Consider the following 27,088-nt stretch of genomic DNA (forward strand, 5'->3'; position numbering starts at 1 on the left):
TTCCAAATGAAATGCATCTCTGAATCTGGAATCTCATTCTGTCTACTCGATACACTACTAGAATCGAACTCAACTCGAGAGTCTGATCCGGCACAGAATTGGAACCACTCGTCCCAACGAACCACTCAACTCATGACTCATGACCCGCAACTCATACGTTCTTCACTTATCCACTTCCCTTTGGTTGCGACAACCATTACTCAATTCAGAATATAACAACTCCTGAAAATTATGGAGATCCCAGTCTCACCCCTAATTCGACCACCAGGCTCCCACAAAACTCAAATATTAGGGCTACCCAAGCCCAAAACTCCTCTGTCTCACGCTCTAATCAGAGAGTACTTCGTCGCAACATTCTCTTGCTGACTAGTGGGTACTACGGCTCCCCGCAGTATCACAACAACCTATCACTGAATAGTGAGTACTACGGCTCCCCGCAACATCACAACAACCTCTCACTGAATAGTGAGTACTACGGCTCCCCGCAGCATCACCACAACCTCTCACTGAATAGTGAGTACTACGGCTCCCCGCAGCATCACCACAACCTCTCACTGAATAGTGAGTACTACGGCTCCCCGCAGCATCACCACAACCTCTCACTGAATAGTGAGTACTACGGCTCCCCACAGCATCACCACAACCTCTCACTGAATAATGAGTACTACAGCTCCCCGTAGCATCACCACAACCTCTCACTGAATAGTGAGTACTACGGCTCCCCGTAGCATCACCACAACCTCTCATTGAATAATGAGTACTACGGCTCCCCGTAGCATCACCACCCTTGCTCTTACCACTTCACAATCTCATCCTCAGGTCGACGCCACACTGCGATCATTAACTCATGCCCTGCGGACCAACCATAGGTGTACATACTTACCCAAATTATGCATTGCTATTTCTGACGACATCTGCCATAACAAAACACCTTTCCCTGCTGCAATCCACATTCTCGAATAATCCCGTTTGATGTCAACTAGCTGAAAGGGCTCCCACTGGAACCATAGACACCTGATACACCACTCGTCATCCCATAACTCAAGTCTCAAAATACTCCGAAATTTAGAACATCATACTCGGATACCTCGGTACACCATCACAGAACCTCATGATGTCCAGTCTCAACCACTGATCTCCTACTTACCGCATCATACACAGATACAACAATGCGTTCCTTCAGGATTCACCACTAATCTTCATGCCACACACGGTCTTCGATCGACAGCCACCTGCCGTGGAGACACTCATCCTTTCCTTAACACATACCACATACACTATCTCGCTCTGCACTTCGCCTTGACCACCAATCACCCTAGTCTCAGGAATCCGCACCGCAGGTCTCTATATCCAGTTCTCCAACCACTCTCGAACAACCTCTAATCTCGTCAAAGGTACCCGGTTCTCCCCCACTCAGGGTTCGAACCATCACCAAATGGTTCACCAACAATCTATCCCACAGACTGTTTTTACCAGTAACATCGCACCTACCCTTGGAAGGTGATACACAATGCTTGATGATCTCCCCGATGGAGATCAAACAACTCCAACTACCCCGAATCTCAGATGAAATCCTCAGAAACTTCTCATCATGACTGCCTCTAGTCATTCAGAATCTCGTACCATCCCACTACCGGACATCTCAACTGTCCAGTAGTAATACTGACCCTCAGTCTGAAAATAATGAACTAACATGCTCCTCATCCTCGACTCCTCAACTGACGTCACGTGAATTATCATAAGAGCAGAGACCTCATTTCCACACTCGATACCCATCATAGACAATAAGAGCCACCGCTCCGATATACTCCTCTTGACCGTCCGTTGCTGCAGCTAACACATGCCCTAGTATGCTCAAATAGGGTGTATCCTGGTCTTTGACCATCTCAGTCCCCACTAACAACCTACTCATGCTATATCGTTACCTCGCGGCAGACATACTGCCCAGATACTCTGATGAAAGATCGTAACCAAAACTACCCCACAGGGCTCACCCCCAACCTCGGAAACCGAAAATCTCAATATCTCTCCTGTTTCCCACTGGAACAGAAATAGCAGCGCTCAGGTCACAGAAAATGACATCTCCACTATCGTCCGGTCGCTCAGCCCATACCGTATTCTCCAATAACGCACCATCCCTACTCATCCCTGAGTCTTGCGACTCCAACTGGCATCTCACCAAAAATCCCTCGGAGCTAACTCGATTCCCCTTTCAAGGGATGCTCTACTAAAACTCGTTCATCATGGCCCTCTGGCCCCATACTATTTCACATCTGATCTCAGTCTAGACAATCACCACAGAATAACCGGTAAACCAGAAGCACTAACCGCCACGAGTCAGGGTACTCGAACCATGTGGCCACCTCTTGATCTGCTATGAATCATGGTACCTGAACCACGTTGTCTCTTCTCAACCCGTTACGAATCATGGTACTCGAACCATGTTCTCCCTTCTCAATCCGCTACGAATCATGATACTCGAACCATGAAATCACCTCTCGTTCTGCTACAAATCATGGTACTCGAACCACGAAATCACCTCTCGTTTTGCTACAAATCATGGTACTCGAACCATGAATTCACCTCTCGATCTGCTACTTAGATCCTCCGGAATGTTCCCTGCATCGAGTATGGGTCCTCTGCTTTGAGTAGTACGGGCCCATACTACCAGCCGCATCTACCCATACTTTCTGCACGGACCATCCCCGAGTTCCTAAGTAGCTGCTCAACCTTCTCGATCACCAATCCTGTCACGTGTGTTCGCTCCTCTGCGAAATGCTCTACTCTTGTCAGCGTACTCATCTGACTAGGGTCACCCTTTCCTAGGCTCTTCCTAGGTTCTCACACTTCTCCGCCATCAGCTGCTGAAGAACTCCTTATGATGCCAGCCATCTACCTCCTGAATATCGTCATATTCATTTAGTAGGTGACTCCCATCATCAAGAGTTCCACAAAGCACGAAGCAAGCAGCATTCAGGCATCGAATAATTTCTACCAACATGTAAAACCACTCTAGGTTATTACCCACTTACTCTCCTTATACTCAAAGGATATCACCGAACTCAAGCAACTTTACCCCACGCGGGCATCTGACTACTCTCTCAGTAGACTCCTCAAATGCTCATCTAGGTATCTCTCCTAGATTACTCCTCTACTCAGATCCCTCTCTAAAAGGATTCCTGCTGGATACTCATACTCAGCACATACTCGAAGGCACATCACATATAACAGCAACTCCTAGGCTAAGGCATCACAAATCAGGCCACTCTAGTCCTAAAATATGAATACCTAGCCTATCTCTAGCATGCATAGCATATCACATAATATCTCATAACACATAATGTAAGGGTATTTTGGGAAATCACCGTTCGGGCGCTGGCTGATCGTACACACTGCTCCGTTCTGATTTTCTCAAAAATCTTTTACTCTTTTTAGAAAAATTGTTTCTTTTATGAAAATTCCCTCAAATCCTCAGTTTGAGTTCAGATACGCCCGAAGGTGCATCTGAATCCCTCAAACCAAGGCTCTGATACCAACTTGTAACGACGTAAATTTTAAAACAATTTTTCATTTTTCAAACATAATAAATCTCATATAATATTCTCAAAATCTCATGTATCAATGTCATCACAATAAAACATATCCCAGAATCTCAACACAGAATCTTCTACCAGTGTGTACAATTCATGCCGGCGCCTTCCCGCGACCCTCGTTGATACCTGAAACACATATCACATAACACGGTAAGCATAAATGCTTAGTGAGTTCCTCAAAATACCACATACAACACATACGCCACTCGAGGCTACAGTACGACCCTCCGGTCGATGTGTCTCAGTGGGAACCTCCAGTCCCGTAGCTCGTTGGACCCTCTGGTCCGGTCATAGCTTGTTGGACCCTTCGATCCGGTCTGTATCGTTGGACCCTTCGGTCCGGTCTGTATCGTTGGACCCTTCGGTCCGGTCTATATCGTTGGACCCTCCGGTCCGGTCTATACAACACATTGCATACATATATCACAATGCACATAATCTCATACATACACATAGCACACAAGACCCTTCGGTCTACACATAAATACCACTCTAGGTAATGTATAGTGAGAAGACTCACCTCGGCTAGCAGGTGAGCAAATAACCTCGCGCTCGGATCTCGAACTAGTCTCCTCCTAACACAAAGGATGAATATCTCTTATTATTACTCTTCTCACAACTCAGATAATCGAAGGCGGGTCTTTCTCTTTCCAACTCATTAAAGTGGGTAAAAGACCATTTTACCCCCTCCAAGGTCTCCATCACAAATGTTGACCAAAACCCCATGGTCAACAGAAGTCAAACTCGAGTCAACAGTCCAAGTTTGACCCGACTCGTCGAGTGCACTCCTGCGACTCGTCGAGTCCCCTCGTATCCTCAGAAGTCTCAAAAGTCCAGCTCAACTCGTCGATTTGACCCCCAACTCGCCGAGTTATCGCACAATCAATCCATCGGGACAAACCCTGCCGACTCGTCGAGTCAGGTCATGGACTCGGTGAGTCCCTTTGATATGATTTCTCATTCAGACGATTTCAACCAGATCTATCACTCTAAACTATAGATCTATCATCCCAAGGCTCAATAATTACGTAAAGCTTCGATCTTTACATTCATACATGATGCTATTGTTGGATTAATGTCTAAGTCCATAACTATAATTGGTAAGACTTGACCCGACCCGGCATGGTCCATTTGGGTTGCATGGCATCATGCATTTGGATAGACTATAATGAGAGAAATAACACTTAAGGTTGGTTAATATATTATAAGTTCTAATATATTAATAAGGTTATTTAATTAGTATTGATCAAGAATTAATTTGGAATTAATTAAGTGATCAAAAGGAGACTAATTAAATATATGGGTTGATTGTGTAAATCATTCATTCTTATATATGTGGGCTTGTGATCCAAGATTCCTTATGTTGGACTAAGTCCATGGGGTGACCCATGGATACTCCATGGAGGTTAAAATCCATGGAGCATAAGGAATGGGTAAAGTTATGAGTTACATGGTGTAACCCTAATAGCCACCATATAAAAGAATCCCATGGCTCAAGAAATCGTGCACTAATGTGTGAGTGTGAGGGCTAGACGATTTCAAGGAGTGTTCAAGTTTCTCACAAGTTATTCCAAGTGTATTTGGTGTTGTGTGAACCATTTGAGGTGTCACACTTGGGGCACTAGGCACTCAAGCTTCATGAAGACATTCTACATCAAAGAGGTATGTATTCTATCTTGTTATATTTATTATTTTGTATGCTAGATTAGGATAATACCTTGGATGTTCATAATTGTATGTATAATAGAGAAAACATAGATCCAAGGTATTTAGGGTTGCATGTACACTTAGGAGTGTTAGAATTCTCATAACCCAACAGTGGTATCAGAGCCTAGGCTTGTTTTCTTGTTATACTTGCAAAAGTAGCTGAAAAATCGAGTTGGATGCGTATATTCGATTGTTTTGGCTGGAATTGGACTAGGAACATTACCCTAAGATGTTTTTGGACTTATAAACTTGTTTTTGATGTGGTAATGTTCATGCTAATCCAATTTCTAAGATAATTGTCATAATTTCAAGATTTGTATTAGTTTGTATGTTCATGCTAATTTCTTGAAGATTGATGATTTGAATTATCTTGTTCTTATGAGGTTCTTAGATTAATAGAAAAGTTGTGTGAAATAGTTGTTTTCAATCCATTTTAATCTAAGAGTTGATTCCAAAGTGTGTTTTTGTAACTTGTCCTCAAGTTATATGAAAAGTCACATTTAAGAATCATAAAACTCATAAAAGTTGGCAAAGGTTACAAAATGAAGAGTCTAGTTCTAATTAAATGGTTTTATGACTCCATAACTTGTCCTCAAGTTATGGAGGTTCAAGAGTCTCTTCATTAAATTAAAAAAAAAAGTGTAACCTTAATTAGTTCCATAAGTTACAATAAAAAAAAGTTATTTTTTTTATTAATTAGTTTAAAGTCTTCCATAAATTGTCTTCAAGTTATGGAACTTGAAGAGTTTTTTTTTTTTAATTAAAACTACTTTAAACTCATAAGTTATGGAATTAATTAGTTTTGAATAGTTTCAAAACTTGCCCTCAAGTTTTGGAATTTGAAAAGTTTTCACTTATGAATACTTTAATTCCAAGTTAGCCCTTAGAATTTTAAAAGTTAAAATTCAACCCTTATACTTTATAATATTATAAGTTAATAATATTTATATATATATATATAAGAGTAAAGTCAGTCTTACCGTTAGTAGGCCTCATTCACGAAGCCGGTCTATAAGGGGGGTATAAGGTTACTGCCTATAAAATGACAGTTTAATGGGTGTCCACTCTCACCCACCGCTTCCTTGACTGGTGGAGGGTCGTTAGCCGAACGGGTAGGACAAGGACAATAATTCTCCTTTCATTAAAAGTATTAATGATAAATACTAAGTAACTAAACTCTTATTAATACCCAATCTTAGTTACTTAGGAAAATGTGAATTTGGTGCTAACCCATGAAATTACACTTTGCACTTTGCTTAAGTCGTTAGTGGAGCGTGTGTGGTTAACCGGCACACTAACCTGGACTTAACAAGGTAGGCAAAGGGTAACTTAATATTTATCATAGTATCGGTGGAGCGTGTGTGGTTAACCGGCACACTGATTAAGGGGTAAATATTAAGGGTACCAAGTATATTTGCATGGTTATTCACACCTTGTTTTGTGATCCTCGGCATCCCAGTCACAAAACCTGAAGGGCACACTCGAGATTGAAACATGCCTTTGAACAGTTCAATGAATCTCAAAGATCTAGGACTTTCAAATCCAATTAAAACCTAATAAATTATTTCATTTTTCATGGTGGAAATTGGTGAATCGTCATTCACCTACCTTCAAATATTTTATAGCTTGGATTACGGCATCCCTCTTCTAAGTTATAAAATAGTTTGTTGGGTCCTAGCCTTAATATTTCATATTGGGTGTCATATTAAGGACTTTAAATCAATTATCTTGAATATCTCCCAAAAAGATGTCTGGTCTAGACATTTATGATCTTCCCAAATCTCTTGAAACAAGCTTTCCTAAAAGAAGATGATGTCCCATGGATATCATACTTCTTTCACCTCCTCCAATTATTCTCCCTAACCCACAAGTTCCTAAAAGTTTAAGGTCACTCAAGCCCTATTGGCAAGGCAAGGTCTAGGTGTGATCACATCTTGGAGATGTAGTCACATATTGACAAGCCGGGAGAGTTGGGTGTCAAAGTCTTGAGAAAGTTGGTGGCTCAACTACTTTCTAAGTCACATAGTGAGTTCTTTTGTGAATCCTATGAAACAGACTAAGACAAGACCCTTAATGATCTTATCTATTTGCTAAGATCAACTTCCTAAAACGCTATGGACATTGACAATGATGACATTGGATATCCAGTAAAGCTCTCTCTTCCCAATGGAAAGGGATCGACCATAGTCAACTCGGTTGACCCAATGGTAAAGAGAGAGGCGAAGTCTGAGATAGTCCCATTATCAAGGGTCCATAGGTAACTATTACCAAAGGAAGGGGCATTGGTTACGAAGCTGCCAAATTTACCTAAGGATGTTAAAGTCAATAAGTTTGGCTCTACTTCAGGTAAAGTCCATTGTCTAACTCTATTAAGTACATGTTGATTCTGATCGCGAAGATGGATTTCAATCGCATGGTTCGGTGATCAGAATTTTGGGCTATTACTTAAGAGTTATGATATTTATATTGCTTAGGAATAGATAACAACAAGGTTTTCATATGGATTGTAAGGATAAGTTTTTCCGCAAAGTTTTAAAATAAAAGAAAAAGGTTTTGATTTTATTTATTTTAAGTATCCTTACAATGGCATTTGTGAAAAGTTGTTGCTTATAAGATTCCATTGATAGCAATATTGGAAAAATGGATTTGATTCTTTCGGTTGTGGTAGTGTCTAATATTACCAAATAAGGAAAGATTCTCATCACCCAAGGTTCAATTGGACCGAAACTTGGAATCATGCAAGTTGTATAGTATGATGAATGAGAACTTTCAGCTTGGAAAATTAAGACTAATTCCTTATGTGAATAAGAAAAGGACTAAGGGATCGAGTACACATTCTTGTGCACTGGTCAAGTCCACCACAAAAGATCAAGAAGACTATTCGTCATGATTTACTTAAGTTCAGTAAATATGGTTATACTTATAAGTTTAAGTATAAGTCTGTAGCATTGGAGAAGTTTCAATGTGAGACAGAACGAATAAGAAGAATCAAAGTATGGCAGAAAGATAAAAGTTTCTCAAATCTGAAAAGATGGGAGAGTACTTTAGTATCATGTTTATGATCATCTTAATGATTAAGATACCATATCACAATTGGTCCTCTAAAGTCATCTTAGTGCATTCTTATGACTAAGAAGAGGAGTCATGAATTATTGAAATGGTTAAATCAAAAAGACGAGTCATACTTCGTTCCAAAACAATTCTTAGAGTCATACTCCAAGATTGTAACTTGAGTGACATATCTTAAAGAGGGTTTGTTAACACTAGTCAAATGTAAGAGTAAAAGGTTATCTACTCTTGTACATTTGAAATTGGTAAGTTGTGATGTTTTGGATAAAACAGAGACCAACTTAGGCCAATTGTGTAAAGTGTTAGTCTTGATAAAGAATCCGCACTATCTCTTGAATATTTGACAAGGGAGTCTTATATGTCAAGAGGACAGTGGGAGTCTTAAAGCTCTTGAAAGTTTCAAGACTTAATCAAGAATAAAACCTAAAGTCTTTCACTAGCACACGACTTGAGGTTTATAACCTATCGTGTTGAAATTTTTGTGCCTATTCAAGTTGGCTTTGCATAGGAGTTCTGAGAGTTCTCAATTGGTTGCACAACTACTTGGAAGCAATGGCAGGCACCTGAGCTGCCAAATGGCAAGAATTTAAGATTGCACAAGTTTAATCAATATGAGTTTAGATTTGTCACTAACCTTGTCTTGTGATTATGGTTTTGACAAAATCACATGGATAAGAACACATACACTATTAAATCTAAGTGTCATAAGGTTTCTCTCCGATTCATGAAAATGATGGTGAGGAAACACTTTCACTAAGTAGATTTTAGCTAGATAGCAATTGTGATATTTGCATTCTCAAAGTCGTTAGTGGAGCGTGTGTGGTTTACCGGCACACTAACATGGACTTGTGAGAAGTGGCAAAGGTCTAAACAATTGAGACTATGATTACGACATCCCTTTTCATAGTTCTAAAATTGTTTAGACACACATGTGAGCTATCTAAGAGAGGTGTATGATTTTGATAAAGTTTTATCAAAACAATCTAGTATCAGAAATCTGAACTTTGGTGAGAAAGTCAACTGATTTCTGAGTACATGTCAAAGCTAGTGGGAGCATAAGTGTTATGCTAATAATCATCATGTTAGTGGGAGCATGATAATTATGACAAAGGTTGCAAGTTAGCAATGTTAATTATAGGAAACAAAAGTTTCAATTTGTGAGGTTGCAGGGGTTGAAAAAGTTGTTTTGCTATAATTAAGGGAGAGGAAATTATACTTCATTTCAATTCTAAAAGCTTAGATTGAGATTTTAATCGTATTTAATCAAGGATATATATATGAATTTCATGTTGGAATGGCTCAACATAAGGAAATTTTATATATGGGTCCATTATTTGCGTTCTAAAATTCGATTATGATTACGGCATCCCTTTTCATAATCTGAATTTTGAGAACTTGGCAAATTGAAATGGAAATATTATAGCAAAAGACTGGTTTAGTCTTTATGTGAGACATCATGAATCGTGTCCCATATGCTTCGGATATAGGATCGATTACATGTGCTATATTCATCCTTTCTAAAATTTTCCAAATGCCTGGGACATTATGAAGGGAAAAGGTCTAGAATTGGATATGACTAAAATGATTAAGCAATTGTCGAGGACAATCTAAGGTTTACCAAAGATTGGTTGCTCAAGGACAGTTGGAAGTATAATGTTAATTCTGGAAGGACCATATTGACATAATATGTAAGGAGGCAACTCTTGTTCAGAAGTGATAGTCAAAATGGAATATGGAAATGTTTCAAAGTTAGAAATTATTCAATCTGTGTAAGATTAGGAAACTTAATGAAAGAAGGATGTTTCCAAGGAGCTTATCTCCTTTGGAATGCTCTGTAATGATTGTTGTCAAGTCTTTCTGACTTCGTGCATAATCATTAAGAGGATCAATGCATATAAGTTTAGAATCTAACAGATTTCAGTAAATGGCATGAATTTGGAATTCTTGCATTTGCAGTAAGGATTTGGGAATGTGAAAAGAGGATCATTGGAGTGATGTTTAATTGATCTATTTTACAAAGTAAAGATCATAGACAAACATAGTATGCATACTTGCTGTATGGCATGACTAGTGTTTAGAAAACATAGTGTACATGCTTGGAGCATGGGACAACTATTGTTTTAAATTCAAGTATAAAGTTGATAAAACCGAAACAATGAATAATGAGTAATCAGTATGGTGATAAATAAAAGTGTTTATTTATATTCATAGGGTTTGATACCATATTTGATTCATTTATTCTTGTGTTTCACTTTGCATGTTTTGACTTCCAGAATAACTAAGTCGCTCTTCCTGAATGATTAAGTTATTCAAACCATCCACAGTCGGTCATATGTTGGAAGTAGATATGAATCAAGACTGTCATGGGTTGGTTTGTAGAGGTCCAAGTTGGTGGACAAAGTGGTGCTACAACACTCATGAGTGCTCATAAGTTTTGAGTATTGGATTCAACCCGCGCTCATTTGAATCACTTCATGGATTTTATCACGAGTGATCATGAGACGATAATATCTTATATTCTTCAAACCTAGAGATATGAGTTGTTACTATGAGTTGGTTATACATTGATTGCACGAAAACGCATTGGTAACTCGATGTTATAAAACGTGCATTTGTGTATGATTCAACAAGTAGTAGAACAAGCCATATGAGTCGAAGTTTATCCATTCCTTTTACCTTCGGGATAAAAGCGATATCTGTGGGCCCCTCGATGATTTAAAGATGATACATGTGAGTGCTTGGCCAAGCCAGGACTGATTTGATTTGTTCAATCAGTCAGTCATCATGAATCGGAAATCGGGAAACAACAAATGGACAGAGAGAATGATTGATAATCCATGTCTCAGTCCATATGATATCTAGAATGGAGGAATATATGATCCCTTATCTAATGGACAAGTCATTGATAAAGGTCAGAGTTCATCGACAAGGTCAGAGTTCGACAGAAGCTTTTGAGAGCTACGATTGCTGATCGGTTCCTGAAGTCATACGCAATAATAGTTTTAGACTTATCCAAGTGGGAGACTGTTGGATTAATGTCTAAGTCCATAACTATAATTGGTAAGACTTGACCCGACCCGGCATGGTCCATTTGGGTTGCATGGCATCATGCATTTGGATAGACTATAATGAGAGAAATAACACTTAAGGTTGGTTAATATATTATAAGTTCTAATATATTAATAAGGTTATTTAATTAGTATTGATCAAGAATTAATTTGGAATTAATTAAGTGATCAAAAGGAGACTAATTAAATATATGGGTTGATTGTGTAAATCATTCATTCTTATATATGTGGGCTTGTGATCCAAGATTCCTTATGTTGGACTAAGTCCATGGGGTGACCCATGGATACTCCATGGAGGTTAAAATCCATGGAGCATAAGGAATGGGTAAAGTTATGAGTTACATGGTGTAACCCTAATAGCCACCATATAAAAGAATCCCATGGCTCAAGAAATCGTGCACTAATGTGTGAGTGTGAGGGCTAGACGATTTCAAGGAGTGTTCAAGTTTCTCTCAAGTTATTCCAAGTGTATTTGGTGTTGTGTGAACCATTTGAGGTGTCACACTTGGGGCACTAGGCACTCAAGCTTCATGAAGACATTCTACATCAAAGAGGTATGTATTCTATCTTGTTATATTTATTATTTTGTATGCTAGATTAGGATAATACCTTGGATGTTCATAATTGTATGTATAATAGAGAAAACATAGATCCAAGGTATTTAGGGTTGCATGTACACTTAGGAGTGTTAGAATGCTCATAACCCAACAGCTATTGCTTCAAAACGCCAATACATGCTCTTCATGAAGGTTTTTGCTCATCAACCCTCATTTGAACCACTAAAGCTGAGACATCTAGACTCTAAGGACCTTAGGAGGTCCAGATCTGAGGTTTCCAACCACAACCAGGTCTCATTCGACTCATAGATTCAAAAGAATGGAAGCAAAGCCCTAAAACTCCCAAAATGAGATCTAGTACAAGGAATGAACAATATGAGAACTTTATACCTTCTCTTAGCAGCTGAAACACTCAATACCACAGATCCACTGCCTTCCTTTGTTCCCCATCAAGAAGCTCTTCATCCTTCTCCATAGAAATGCACCAAGAACCACAATATGAGCTTCTCTCTCACTCTCTAGCTACAATAGCAAATAGGGTTTGCTCTCAGGGGAAGGTAGCCGCAATATAGGCTATAAATGCCTTTAAATAGGTCCCAAACCCGGGAAATTAGGGTTTCTCTGCCCAGCACCTACTCGACGAGTCCCTCCTCTGACTCGTCGAGTCCATTCATTAAATCCACGCGGCAATCTCGACTCGACTCGGCGAGTTGGTCCCTCAACTCGTCGAGTCCCTCCTTAAATCTCAAGATTAACATACACAATAATGTCCCTGAAAATCCGGATGTTACACCAATGATCTACAATAGAGGGTATCCAAGGCTGGTAAAAAACAAAAATGCAGCCTTGTAAGGTTGAAGGACACATCAAAAGAGTTTGTCCTGCAGGTGGAAGGCCTCCTAGAATCAAAGCCAGAAGAAAAACAAAACAGGTAAATAATTAATTACATTATTTGTTGTGTTTTTTATTTTTTATTTTTTTGCTAATGTTGTATCACATAGGTGAATGAGGGTGGTGTTGAAGTCAATGATGGTGGTGAAGAAGGTCATAATGATGGTGGTGAAGGAGGTCATAATGATAGACAAGACCATGACGAGGTGAAACTCACACCTATAGATTTTAATGCTTCTGGAAATGGAGATGCAATCAATGATGTTGATGATGCAATAAATGGTGTTGATGATTAAGATTCACTTTAATTGTTATTGAGGTTAATCTAGAATTTGGTTGTTTGTATGAACTATGTTATGTGAACTTGGTTGTATGTTAGTAAGTTGGTTGTTATTTTTAGTTATTTGTTGTGTTTTTATTAAGTTGGTTGTTTGTTATTAAGTTGCATGCATGGCAAGGGAATATGAGGTTAAAACGCATGGCAAGGAAAAATATGGCCAATTATAAAATGTCGACCACATGGTGCACACAAGGGACCACCAATGCACAGAATTCAATTCAATTTTCAATCGACCAAGTGTGCTCCATATGTCCGACAATGTGGTTCCCACAATTCAATTTTAAATGGGCCACATACATATCATTAAGTACGAACATGAATATAAGACTTTCAATCATTACCATTGCCATTCATTCAATCATGAGATCTTTCATACATACACATACAAAAGTTGTTAAAAATACTGACATCCAAAATCTATATTTTCCTTACATTCACATATACTGATCATGTACCCATCCATCCAAAACCCAAAAAAACTTTCTACTGTGATGATCATCTACACATACACTACACAAAAGACTGGTTGGAATTATAAATCATCAACCATCATTACTAGCATATGATCAACTGCACATCAAGCACACTTCAACCACATCCCAATGATTGCAATGACCAAAAATAGGATCAAACACTTAGCAGTTCCTAGGTAAGACTTCATCATACTGTTTTTCTTCTTCACCTCCATCAACTCCCTGTCGAAAACTTCCTTCTCAGCTTCCCTTTCTTGCTGCAACTTAACCAATTTCTTATGTGCTTTCACAACCTCATTGTGGTCTTCCTTTCTGCGTAGCTCAAACATCATCTTACGAAGTTGGTCTTTGTAATACCCCTCCTCCATTTCATTGTCTTTCCACATAAAAAATTTACATTTTGGACCTTCAGCTGACTGATTAAAAAGGAAGAACAAAATTAGGGTTATGATTAGGGAAAATGTGTACATTTTCCAGCTACCGATAGCAAATAGTGTGTAAGTAAAGAAAAAGAATACTCACCAAGGAATTTTTGCAGTTCCAAAACCTTCAGGCTACATTATCATTGATCTCATCCTTACAGCCACATGGGGGACATGGTGTATCATCGCCATGGTGTTGAAGATGAAAACTATTGACAGATCAAGCAGAAGAGGCAGGTATGGCTTTGATTTTAACGATGGATAAGGGGTAGCGGGAGGGAGGGAATGGCCTAATTTGGGGTAACAACGTATCACTCCTGGTTCGATAGAGGGATCCATTTAAGGAAGGTATGGCACCGTATCCAGTGATGTGGTATGGTATAAGTCCACGTATGTGAAGACACGTCAGCGTGTAACCTGTTAACCGGATACAAATTCCATCAAGGATGTAATTAGCCGGTATTTCCTAACGATAAGGACTAATTGAATATAAAACATACATGAGTGACTAAATGTGCAAAGTGACCAAACTTCGTTGTGCTACAGTACCAAAAACTCAAATATAAACCACATAAAGTCCCCTATTCCTTAAACCTTGTTTGCCTAATTTTATTTATATTAATTAGTATAAATTATTAAAGTGAGACAAATGGATGAGAATGAGAACTTGAGTAATGATATAAACTACTTTACTATTAATAATAATTTATATCATGTAATTTCATCAAAACTGGATAATATATATATATATATATATATATATATATATATATATATATATATATATATATATATATATATATATATATATATATATATGAGACAAATGGATGAGAATGAGAACTTGAGTAATGATATAAACTACTTTACTATTAATAATAATTTATATTATGTAATTTCATCAAAACTGGATAAAATAATATTATATATATATATATATATATATATATATATATATATATATATCAAGGTTGTAAAAATCGTTCGGCGGTAGCTCGACGGTCGACTGGGGTCAAACGATTAATCGGTTTGACGGGGATTAATCGAAGGATTAATCGGGGACCATAAATTACTAATAAAACTATTTTAAAACTTAATATATCCTAAGAAAAAATAGTATTTGAAAATTTAAAATTTTTAAATTTTGAAATTTTGAAATATTTGGTATAATATTTGAAAATTTGAATATTTAAAAATTTAAAATTTTGAAGTTTTGAAAATTTTGGTGTAATATTTGAAAATTTGAAATTATGAATTTTTTAAAATCTTCCCGCCAAGGACCGTCGAGGACCGCCTAGCCTGAGTTTGACCGATATTGACCAATTTCCACCAAACACCCGTAATCGTATTCAGTTGCAGACCGCCTAGCGCCTAGGCGCTGCCTAAGCCGATATATATATATATATATATATATATATATATATATATATATATATATATATATATCATTAATAAATTATACAAATTAATATAAATAAAATTAAAAAAAAGAATATAATTTGTATAAGGGAGGTGGGAGTCGTTCCCTCCCAACCCACCGAACCCACTGCCACATCACTTTTTTTCTTTTATTTTTCTTCATCTTTTCCAACCCACAACACACGAAAATCCTATCTTTCTCAACCCAATTAAAAAAAAATACAAAACAATTAAGGTACAAGTTTTAAAACACATGGTACAAGAGAAAATGAAAGAAATAAAGTAGAGAGAGATGATGAAGTGAGTTAGTAAAACCAATTAACCAACCCGTTGAAGTGGAAGTGGTACCGTCGGTAACTCTATTGCTAATTAAGATTTTACCTTTGATTGTTTTGTATTTTTTTTAATTGAGTGGGTTGAGTGGGTTCAAAAAGATAGGGTTTCCGTGTGTTGTGAGTTGGGAAAGATGAAGAAAAATAAATGATAAAAAATGATGTGACAGTGGGTTCAGTGGGTTGGGAGGGAACGACTCCCTCCCCTAACGAAAAGTGAAAATAAACATGTGTTTGGTAATTATCATTGTAAATTTTTAATCATGTCAATTCAATAACCATTTTATCTGTTTTTTTTTGTTTTTTGTTTTTTGTTTTTTTTTTAATTTTTGTTCCAGTTGTCGTAACATTTACCATCCATATCCTATTGGCTATTACAATTCGTTAATATTTGAATTTTAATATATAATTTAATCATTTTATAAGAGACATGTTATATTTAATATCAAACGGACAAAAAATTGATAGAAAGAAGACAACGGGACATGACAGACTGTGACCATGGGGTGTTGGAGTTTGGGCGCCCACGAAAAATAACGTTTTTTCTAAGACATACTAATATTTATAAATTATCACATTAGAGAACTTTATATAAAATAGAAAAGGATATTGTATTTAATTATTTAGATAAGTGATCCTAATTATTTCTGGGTCGTTTCACAAGAAACTGAGGATCATTTTCTATGTGATAACCAACAGATCAAATACAGTTTTTATATAAAAGAAACATTGCCTCTATCATTGTGCCTTAACTTATGGTGTTGATATAATTATGATAAAATTTCCTATATTATTAAACTCCTATTAATTGGGTTATTTTACCAACTTAAATTAATCATATAAGATATGAGACAACATAATAAAAAATTAGTTAAACTGAAATGATATTAATACTTGAATCATGATGCACATGGAGATGCTTATGCTAATATTAATCATTATGTCTCCTACACATGACCCATGTTAATGTTAGGCATTCTCCTTCCTTCATTCAATAACTAATTTTAATCTGCTAAATCATTTTGTCTTCTTTTAATTATTTCAAGAACAACTGTTTGTGTTCAAAGTATAAACATGATTTATAATTTATAAACAAAGGTTATATCAGTCTAGTATGCTTTTAATTTTATATATGTATGTAAACAACAACATTGTAATTAACAAGAATATATACTATGATGATGAAGACTTTACTCCTTTTGCTATATTAACATTTTTTTTTTAACTTTTTAAATAATGTGTAGCTAAAACTATCATTTTAAGCCCATAATTGTTGGCAAACTTAGTAACCTATGGGTCCTGTGTTGACGAGTAACTGTATGCCCTGCATAAAAATACAAAAAATTCAAAATTATATAACTCACAGGATGATAATTTACAGAAATACACATGCAACACTTTAATCTTTTTACTAATATAGGCTATGTACTTTATATTTTTTTACTCGTAAATGTACTAATATTACTTTATCGCTAATAGCAACAAACTTATGATTTTTTTTTACTGATAATAGCAATATATAACAATTTGTAGCAACATACTTGCATATATTTACATGCAATAGCAACGCATTTGCAATTCTTAACAAATAATAATAACCTACTTACATTTCATTTCTTTATGGATACTAGCAATATGTAACAATTAAACCACACAACCTATATTAGTAAAGAAAAGTAAAGTACGTGTAATTTGACATTTTTTTTCTTTTTCAAAACCACAGTACATGATTTTTCATATTAAAAAAAGAAAATCATTGTGAAATGTGAAAAGACACTTCTTTCTGCAAGAGTGACTAGTTTTGGATAAAAAGTACCAAGTACATTGTTTTGTACACCATTTACATTTAGACACCGACCAAACCACATGTTCTTGTTTTTTTTTTTCCCACATTTTCATAATAACGATAGTTAAAATGATTAAGAATTTGAATCACTCCAATAGTTAAACAGCAAGGATTTTTATACTAAAGTACTAAGGCTTCATTTGTTATACCAGACATTTGTAAACAAACATTTTATGGGTTATTTTGGATGACAAAGATTAGGAGCTTTTCCACGTACTAGAGTTATCTCAACGTTTTGGTTTTTAGTTTTTAGGTGTTGAATAATGTGGTAAGAAATGTAAAAAGATACCTTAGCTTTGATAATTGAGCAGCAGCCAGAATCATTGAAATTTGAAGCACAAAGAAAAGAAACGAAAAAGGGTTGTCCAGGTCAGCATAGAGAGAAAGTGTTTAGTGTTGTATATACAGTTTGACACGTGGCTCCTATTTGATACCAGAAGATGCAGCAGATGCGATTGAAGCTTCCACTATTAAAGATACTGGTTGTCGAGCCTGAAGACAAGCAGCTATATCAAATGGACGCAACTCGGATCCATCAAATAGAAGATTGACACCTGGCAGGATGGTTTCTCTGCTGTCCATATCATCTGCTTTACTACTACTTGAACTTGATTCAGTAGCCTCTTCAAACATACCCATCACAGTTTCATAAACAGGAGCAAGCGAATAGGATCTGCAATATCATTCAGAATAATTACATATCTATTAATATAAAATAGGAAGAATTATTAACTATGACATACCTTAAAATGTTGCCATCAAAGCTGAGGACTTCTGTACCAGAACGTTGCCTGTTAGCAAGCTTTAATCTTTGTTGATCATTCGTTCCAGAAATAGGAGAAGAAGGTTCAGTGAGTGGATTCCATCTCTGACTCGCGTAAGTCATAAGAAGCTTATTTGGAGCTTTTGGTTGATCGAATTTGGGTTGATGATCTCTTTGATAAAGCATCCTTGCAGTCGAACCAGTTGCTTGATACTCCGAACAGATCTTCTGTAACCTTTTCCTCAGTTCTTGCATCGCATTATGATGCTCTGTACACAAATTCGTCTGGAGTAATTGAGAGGAAACCACTCGTTTACATATATTTTTGCATAAATCCGGACAGAATAACGGAATCCCGAATTCCACACTCAACGGAACCCATTCGTATTTATCATCAGGTGCGAAACTGTAGTTGGGGTCGCTTTTAAAGAGCTTCAACAAACGAATATAACCGACTGACCATAGCTCTATCTGACTTGCCAAATCGCTTAACAGAAAATTGAGTTTCGAGCTTTCGTCTGTATCAAGCCCTAATTCCTTCCCGATATCAGGTGATGAACCATCGGAGTTCTTCAACGGGAGAGGGACATCCATGGTGGTGATTTTTCCAGATTCGTCAAGGTCGTACCTGCTTAAAGGCTGAACTAACACAGCTGTGTGTTTCAAGAGTGAATTTAAACAATGGAGGAGTATGTTTCCTTTGACTAAACCCCCGTCGAATTTGTCTGAAACTGAAGTTTCATTCCACGACCATACGAGGGCTTTCTCGCAACCTGATAATGGCGCGGGAAGTAACCTTAAGAATTGACCTTTCATAAGGACGACGGATAACGGTCCACCACGAACAGCTGAGTAAAGTACGAGATTCATCCACGGTGTCAGGGAGGAGTAAGACGGCGGACCAAAATGAACCGGGCCTTTAGGTCCGGGAAGTACAGAAGAAGGAGGAAGTGGTAACATTGAGACGACGATTTCATAGTCACGACGGAATAACCTGTCTAGCGTTGCTGGTGCGAGAGTAGCCAAGCTTTCACATCGCATGATATCGACATGATATCTTCTTATTTTTTTAGTTATTGCTTTTCCTGCATCAGATCCTTCAAAATTATGATCCGATTTGGAACCCTCACCTTCACAAGTGTCATCTATTGCAGTGACAGTGGAATCGGAATCATTAGTATCTTCAGTTGCAGTAACAGTGGAATCGGAATCATCCGGTACACCTGCATGTCCAGAAACAGAAGCAGAGTCTTCGTTGGTTGAAGAATCCATGGAAGCTTTCCCTTTGCTGGGAGGCATTCCTCCAGATGTTAAACATTCCAAAACAGATCGGAGGCTGAATGCATGGTTGGCGAATTCCTGAAGGACTCCCTCAAATTTGGCTCCTTCTAATGAGCTAAGATCTTTGCAGAGATCTTCTATGCTAGCATGACCCAGTTTTCCTGCTTCGTATAATGTTACTGCATGCGACTTTAAGCCTGCAAAACACATTTAATACAAAAACCATGATATTTCTTGCATATAGCCCAACCAGGAAGAGGAAGAAGATAAAACAGAGTTACCTGGTGAAACAGAGCCCATCATAAGATATGATGTTATTTCTGCATCAACAACAAAAGCGACACGGGCATAACCAGAAGTAGGTCCATGGGCATCCGACCCATCAGGTTGAAAAACACTGCCATCAACAGATGTGTTTACAGATCCCACACTGGCACGAGAACAGTCATCTTCATCACCAAGTACAACATTTCTAGAAGATCCAGGACTATTTGGATCTTGAAGAATCGATCCAGGGTCAATTATTTTAACTGCCCATGCCAACCTACAAGCAAAAGAAGCAGCAGCCTGAAGTTGAGACAGTTCCACCTGTAATGTAGTCGCCAATTCAGCAACAGTTGAACTCTCACTTGAAACCACAAAAACAGCATAAAGCAACCTGCATAGTCAACTTCCCAACATCAGGATCTTCACTTTTTCTTGTTCCACAAGTTAATTAATTATTCATAAAAAAAAAAAAAAAAAAACAAAGACCAATTCTCTTACTCCTCAATTGGATCTTCATATGACTGCTCTCTGTTTGAAACAAACCCTTCTAGCTTGCATACTGTTACAATATTAAACATGTCAATTATATTACATTTTACCCCAACATAAAAAGTCTTGATTTGGAATATAATTTTTTACCTTGAAATCGATCCTCAGCATAAACACAGACATCAAGGTAGACTAGTCCCCTTCGGTAAAGACCTTTGATGATGACAGGATCGAAGAGCATGAATGCATTTGTTTCCTCTTTGCATATTTTATCAATTGTGGCGATTTCTTCTTCTGAAAGCTTCTGTAATCAGAGTAAGAGAAAATCATCGTTAATCAAGATCAGAAAATATATATTATTTGGAATGTTTTAAGATCATATGGATATATTTCGTTAATGGGTCTAAAATATACACATTATAATAGAGATGTGATGTCACCTTAAATTCTTCGATTGTAAAGTTGACAAGACAAACTCCCCACCAAGGTTCGATTGCGATGTCCACTGGGTGTGTAGGCAATGATTCTCTAGCTATTGACTTGTTCAGCTTCCACATTATTTTCTAAATAGCTCCAAAATTATTATGAATAATTAGATTTTAAAAAACAAGATGTTTAAACTGTTATTGCAAAACAAGAACAGTAAAGCTACAAGGGAATGTGGGAACACTCATATACATATCTGAAATTAGCAAACCTCACGGGACTTCATTGATTCAAAACTAAAATGAGTGCATTTAATACATTAAAATAGTCTGAGATTATACTTTTATGTTCATTTCATGAAAAAATTTGCTACTTCAAAACGGTGACATATATTTTGCATACTGTAATGGAGACAAGTGATGTTAACCTTTGAAAGTTCAATTGTTTCTGACAAAATAGTAGTAGGATGATATATGATATTGGGACTTGTTTCTAGGCATCATCTGTCTATGTCAACTCTACAAAGAATCCAAATTAGAGAAAAAGGTGTTGGGCATCTTTATTGTCATCTTTCTTTGTAAGTGCCTCATCTTCATTAATATATATACAACCTTTAAGTCATAATCACTAATAATGTGTAGGAGAATTCAACATACCACAACAATCTCTGTTAACCATGAATGTTTCCAAGAATATCTAGGGAAGTTGTACTCATAACCGTATTCATCATAAATAGACCCCTCTTTCTATTTTACAACAAATTATCCTAAGTTTTCCCCTGTCCCTTACCTTAGTGTCTTGGACCATTATACTTTACATGTGGTCATAATCACAATCTCTTGCAACTTGATCCTAGATTCAAAAAATATGTTTTCATAGGATATTTTTCCTACGGAAAAAGGTAAAAATGTTTTTCACCAACTCAAAAAAACGTGTTTTAGATTCAAATGATGTCACCTTCTTTGGGTCACATTTATGTTTTCCCTTGACTCATCTTCTGCATGAGAACTTAATAGAGGAATCACAAACCATCCCTAAAGCTCTATGTTACGACCCAAAGTTTCAAGCCAGATACAAGAACGGTAAATGCATCCAACACTTAGATTATGTCCTTATATTTCCATATAGATTTTAGAATGTGTCCATAAGTTTCATGTTTAGTTGTAATGCATGTACGTAAAGGATTCCTCAAGTATACATGGGCACTAACCCTTTCATTTGTATTATCTCAGTGTTAAAATTCCTCTCTTATACATTTATCTTTCTCTTTTCAAGTGCTCAACAAGTCCCTTTTGACCCTCACTACGGTTTACGTGCCACGTGAGCCCTTCATAGTAGTATTGTCAAGTGTCACATGAGTAAGAAATTTAAAGCGTGACAAGTGGTACTAGAGATAAGTCCAAACTTTGAAATTTTGAATGAAAGCTTGAGCGATGGCAGTAGAAGACAAAGTTGTCGCCGATATGCATGGGAGCATGTGCATGGGCAAACCAATACTCACCATTAGATCAATCCAAGTGACCTAAATCGAGGAGCAATATATGACCTCACGAAGGTCTCTCTGATGAAGAGATCGAACTTTTTTGATGGAATCAAGGCTCACATAGTTGGAATGGACGAGCGATTAAACTTTTAACTCAAGGAATGCCAAAATATTTAGGGCTTTCAAATTTGTACCATAGAAAACCAACCAACATGCTACCAACCGAACTATAAAAGTTGGTAGCCAATATGTTTGGCTGGTAGTACCATACTAATTGAGTAATCTTGGCACGGTAATGGTACAAAAAATTATATATATATATATATATATATATATATATATATATATATATATATATATATATATATTGTTAGAAAGTTAGAGTGATAGATAATATTTGCTCATGTTTATACATATGTTTAATCTTTTGCTTTACTAATTAACTAAAGAAATATTTAGGTTGTGATGGAATAGTTCCAACTTGGTGTAACTATAACATTAGTGTTGAAAGAGTACTGTGTGATAAACAAAAGAACGAGACTATCTCAATGTGTACACATACTAGAATTTGAAGTATCGAGCACCTGCTTTCTTATGTTTTGTCTTCAACTTCATATGATTTTTTCTTCATGGTATATACCACTACCAACTTATACCAATCAAACTTGTTGGTAACCAAACAAGTTGATACCAATTATACTTAGTACGGTACTTGTAGCTAAATTTGTGTATCAACCAAAATCGGTACCGGGAAAAATAATTGGTACGGTATGATGTTCACCCTAAAAATATCCATGGAGACCAAGTTTGGGATTGGCTATTTGGGAAAACTTCAAAACGATGATGAATACCAATCTAAATGATGTAAATGCCAATTGTATGTTGCTACTATAGAGATAAGCAAACAATCAGAAGTTAATTTGGTCACAAGATAGAAAGTATCCGAATAATCTAGACCGTTAGTTTGAGAATAGCCTTTGGACACAAGGCGAGCAGATTTAAGAAGAGAAAGAGCCATCAAAGTTTCCTTCACTAATGACATCCAATTTCCTTTTTTCTTGTAGGTAAATCTATTAAGTTCAATGTCCTATTAGTATCTAAAGTATTCATTTCTTCTACTTTTGCATCTTGCCATCCAGGATATGACAAGGCTTCAGAAACCGTTTTAGGAATAGTAGTAGAATCAAGAGATTCCATGAAAGAACAAGACATGTGAGCATAAGAAATTGATGATGAAATAGGATAAGTACTTTGCCTTTTACCTTTACAAAATGCATTGAAGGATTAGGATTATTAGTCACGGTGATGAAGAAACTGGCGGAGGACATGAAAGAAGAGGATTGGATGGTTATGAAGCAGCATGCAGAGTATGTAAAGAAGGATTCTGTTCTTTTCTAAAGTAAACTTGTTGAATATGTGATTTTGATAATTGTGGAATAGGAGAACTAAGGTACAAGATGTCGGAGGTAGTACAATGTAGAGTAACAAATCATTATTCTCCACAGAAACATACAAAGTAGAGGTAAAGAGGGCAATATGTTCATGAAGAGTAGCATATATGGACACAAGGTATTTGTGAAGAGTAGGAAAATAGCAACAATAACCTCTTTGTGGCCAACAATATCCAAGAAAAACAATTTAAATGACTAGGGGTTTAACCTTGTGAGATGAGGTCGAACATCACGAACAAAACAAGTGCTACAGGAAAGGAAAGCAGAGGTCATGGATCAAACCATCTTATGCTAAAATTTCTCTTTTCTTGCTTTGTCATATTATCAGTATGAAGAATTCGAGCAAAAACATCATGCAATGAACATGCTTCAGTACCAGAGAGGATAAAGAGGAGAAAAACGAAAAAAAAAAATGGCCTTAGGGGAACTTTGTCACATGACAAAGCAAGAAAAGGAAAATTGTATTGTAGTGTAGAAAGAGAGTTACATACAAGCATGTCAACCAAGTTAGCCTAAGGCATCAAAGAGAAGGGAGAATAAGAAGACAGCTGCCAATTCCAATAAGAAAACAACATTTCTTTTTCTATATAAGTTCATATGACGAGTAATCATAGCCTAATATCACAGATAAGAGCTACCTTACAGATATTGTAGCTTAAAGAACATTTAGTATAATATGCTTCCATTTCAAGAAAAAAATAAACATATCAAATATGTTTATTACATTCAAGGAAACAAATTAAGAGTGTATATCATGAAAGGGAATAAAGGATATACTATAAATTAATTCATACCTTAGATCTGCACCTGTTCATGATATCAATAAATTCATTTCTGCCTATCCCAGTGAGTCTCAAGGCATCTGCCGCACTAAAATTTGGAATTCGATCATAAGACTGTTCTGCATTCAAGATACACATCAGTCTTTCTGGAAATCAAATGCAATGCTGCATATCAAAGTGATAGAAGCAACCCTTATATGCAATACAATATATCTAATGCCACCAATAGAGATAGTAGTAGTGTTGGTATACAAGTACAAAAATTTTTATATAATTCAATGCAATGGGCTACTACCATTTTTCATGACTTCAAAGATCATATCGCAATAGTATCTGAATGGAGAGACCCTCATTACACGACAAACATACTCAGCAAGATGATAAGGAAACAGCTGCAAGAAAAAAAAAATACATCATCAACTTCATGCCTCAATCAAGGGAACCTCATATATAAGCACAAGACTAAAGAATTTGTTAAATATTAAGGTTGTGGGTGAAAATACATAGAAACTATAATACTTACAGCTAAGTTTTTACGTAAATAACGCATCATGTCCTCGTAATATTCACCTTCTCTGCATACTTTTCGCACAAAAGAAGTGCGCCATTGAAGCCTTTTCTTTATACAATGTTCAGTTATCCTGCACATCAATACAATTTTCATTTTTAAAGAAAGAACGCCATTTGTATTTGTATCAACTTGGAGCACCCGTGGATATTAACTTTTTGGCATCATCTAGGTCATACTTTTTATTACGGACATTAATAGAAAAGCCTGAAAAGAAGCTTTAGTGCAATAAGAACTAGAGTGCAGAGAGGGAGGATAAGGAAATGTATTATATGCAAAGCAAAATTATGGCTTCTTAGGTGTTTTACATGCATAGTTGTGTAAAGAAGTAATAGAAAAGTTAGATAACTGTTAAATTGTTTATAAAATTCTTGTCCTATTCACTCGGTCAAAAAATTTTTTTTTTCCATGTACAAGAATTACTATTAAGATCTTTGTAAGAGGTAACACTATAGAGCCTGAAGGGTATTTGAAAGTGTCTCTACATACTGGTTCAATACTTCTTGACATAGGTGTTTTCTAATCTTTATAGGTGTATACCTTATAATTTAGTATTCACTCATTGGGTCATATCTTTCAAGTATAGACTTGATATGGACATTGTTATATATTAACTGGCAGCATCAGGCTATTTGTAGAACTTCCTCTGTCCCACAAAATGCAACAGTTTTCTTTTTAGAATGTTCCATTAATGCAAGGTTCCCTTTTTGGCCTAGTTTCAACCCAAATTCTGTAAAGTGTAAACTATGTGATCACGCAAACACAGCATTAATTGCAGGAATAAACAGTTTTTTGAAGAAGTGGCACCAGTTTTAATTGATGTAATTAGAAACTCAAATTCAATTAAACACAGCACCTATTCCGTTAATCTAATCAATAATTAAACAAACGCAAGTTTCTGCAGCAACTAAAGGAAGAAAAACAAGCTAGTATGTAACATTAACTGATTAACTAAACGAACCTTTTATGCCATTCATCCCTAGAATTCAAACTCGCCTGGAGACGTCTAGGGAGACTCTCCCAAGAACATTCCTCCTTAATTGCTCTCAATATCAACTGCTCCTCAATCGTCGACTGTGCGTGCAGCATGCTAACCGAATGAAATAACCTAAATTACTTCTACTCAACAAAATCACTAAATCCTGCACCGATTAACAAAATAACAATGTGTTGGCACAATTAATCAAACAATGCAATTGTTTCATCGACGAAATGCGTCATGGACGACGAATTTACCTGGATCAATGGAAGGTATTGTAGGGTTTTATGAATGTAACGATGGAGATCGGTGGAATCATATGGGGGTCATGACGATTTCATTCTCTGGTCGTTAATTATGACGCCATCAATTGCATGTTGGGGATAACCACCATTTTCATTTAGAAACATGTTTGTACGCGAGGAGTCAGAACCATTAATTGCAACAATCTTTTAATTTATGACAAATGATGTTATTTTGTGTTAGAGGTAAAATGTTAAACCTTTTTTATGACTATGAGATGATCTATATTGATCTACGAGATTCTAAACAAAAGGTATCTTAAAATTCTAACATGTGGGGTCCATATAAATACTTTATGAACTTTTTGGAGTTGAGGTGGCAAAAGGCCAAAAGGATCGGTTAAACTAGAGATGTGTTTCAGGCCGGAACCGATCCGAACCCAAATAATTCGAAACCCAAATGGGATGAAAAGTTGGAACCGAAACCCATACTGATTGTACAAATTCGGAACCGGTTTGGTTCGGGTAATACGGGTTTTGGTTCGGTTATTAACCTGAAAGGACCGACATAACATGTTCACTACGTTTTTTTAACTGAAATGACCCGAATAATCCAAATAACCCGAAAAACCCGGATAGT

The 27,088-nt window shown here is 36.6% G+C and overlaps 1 protein-coding gene across 2 annotated transcripts; it reads right to left on the reverse strand.

Moving 5' to 3' along the window:
• Positions 1-17,060: 17,060 nt before the first annotated feature.
• Positions 17,061-26,592, reverse strand: LOC145132115 (uncharacterized). Of its 2 annotated transcripts, XR_013717880.1 has the most exons (12): positions 26,464-26,592; positions 26,189-26,369; positions 25,183-25,300; positions 24,955-25,051; positions 24,672-24,778; positions 20,958-21,080; positions 20,668-20,821; positions 20,527-20,587; positions 20,043-20,419; positions 18,461-19,958; positions 18,007-18,390; positions 17,061-17,195 (listed from the first exon to the last, which is right to left on the reverse strand). XR_013717880.1 is itself a non-coding variant. In XM_079066776.1 (11 exons), exons 2-11 carry the CDS (start codon positions 26,314-26,316, stop codon positions 18,141-18,143), a joined length of 2,913 nt encoding a protein of 970 aa, XP_078922902.1. In that variant the 5' UTR covers positions 26,317-26,369; positions 26,464-26,592; the 3' UTR covers positions 17,749-18,140. The 2 variants fall into 2 exon arrangements, 1 of the variants encoding a protein (XP_078922902.1); XM_079066776.1 differs by lacking the exon at positions 17,061-17,195 and having other exon boundaries at positions 17,749-18,390.
• Between the last annotated feature and the right edge of the window lie 496 nt (positions 26,593-27,088).

Source organism: Lactuca virosa, chromosome 1 (genome assembly GCF_052849685.1).
Source record: "Lactuca virosa cultivar CGN04683 chromosome 1, Lactuca_virosa_CGN04683_v6, whole genome shotgun sequence".
Classification (NCBI taxonomy): Eukaryota; Viridiplantae; Streptophyta; class Magnoliopsida; order Asterales; family Asteraceae; genus Lactuca; species Lactuca virosa.

Coding starts and splice junctions, on each gene's coding strand:
- LOC145132115 (XM_079066776.1), bottom strand. CDS start 26,316: ATGCTGCACGCACAGTCGACGATTGAGGAGCAGTTGATATTGAGAGCA. Junction 25,301..26,188: donor AGGGATGAATGGCATAAAAG/GTTCGTTTAGTT, acceptor ATTGATGTGCAG/GATAACTGAACATTGTATAA. Junction 21,081..24,671: donor TGAACAGGTGCAGATCTAAG/GTATGAATTAAT, acceptor GGAGCTATTTAG/AAAATAATGTGGAAGCTGAA.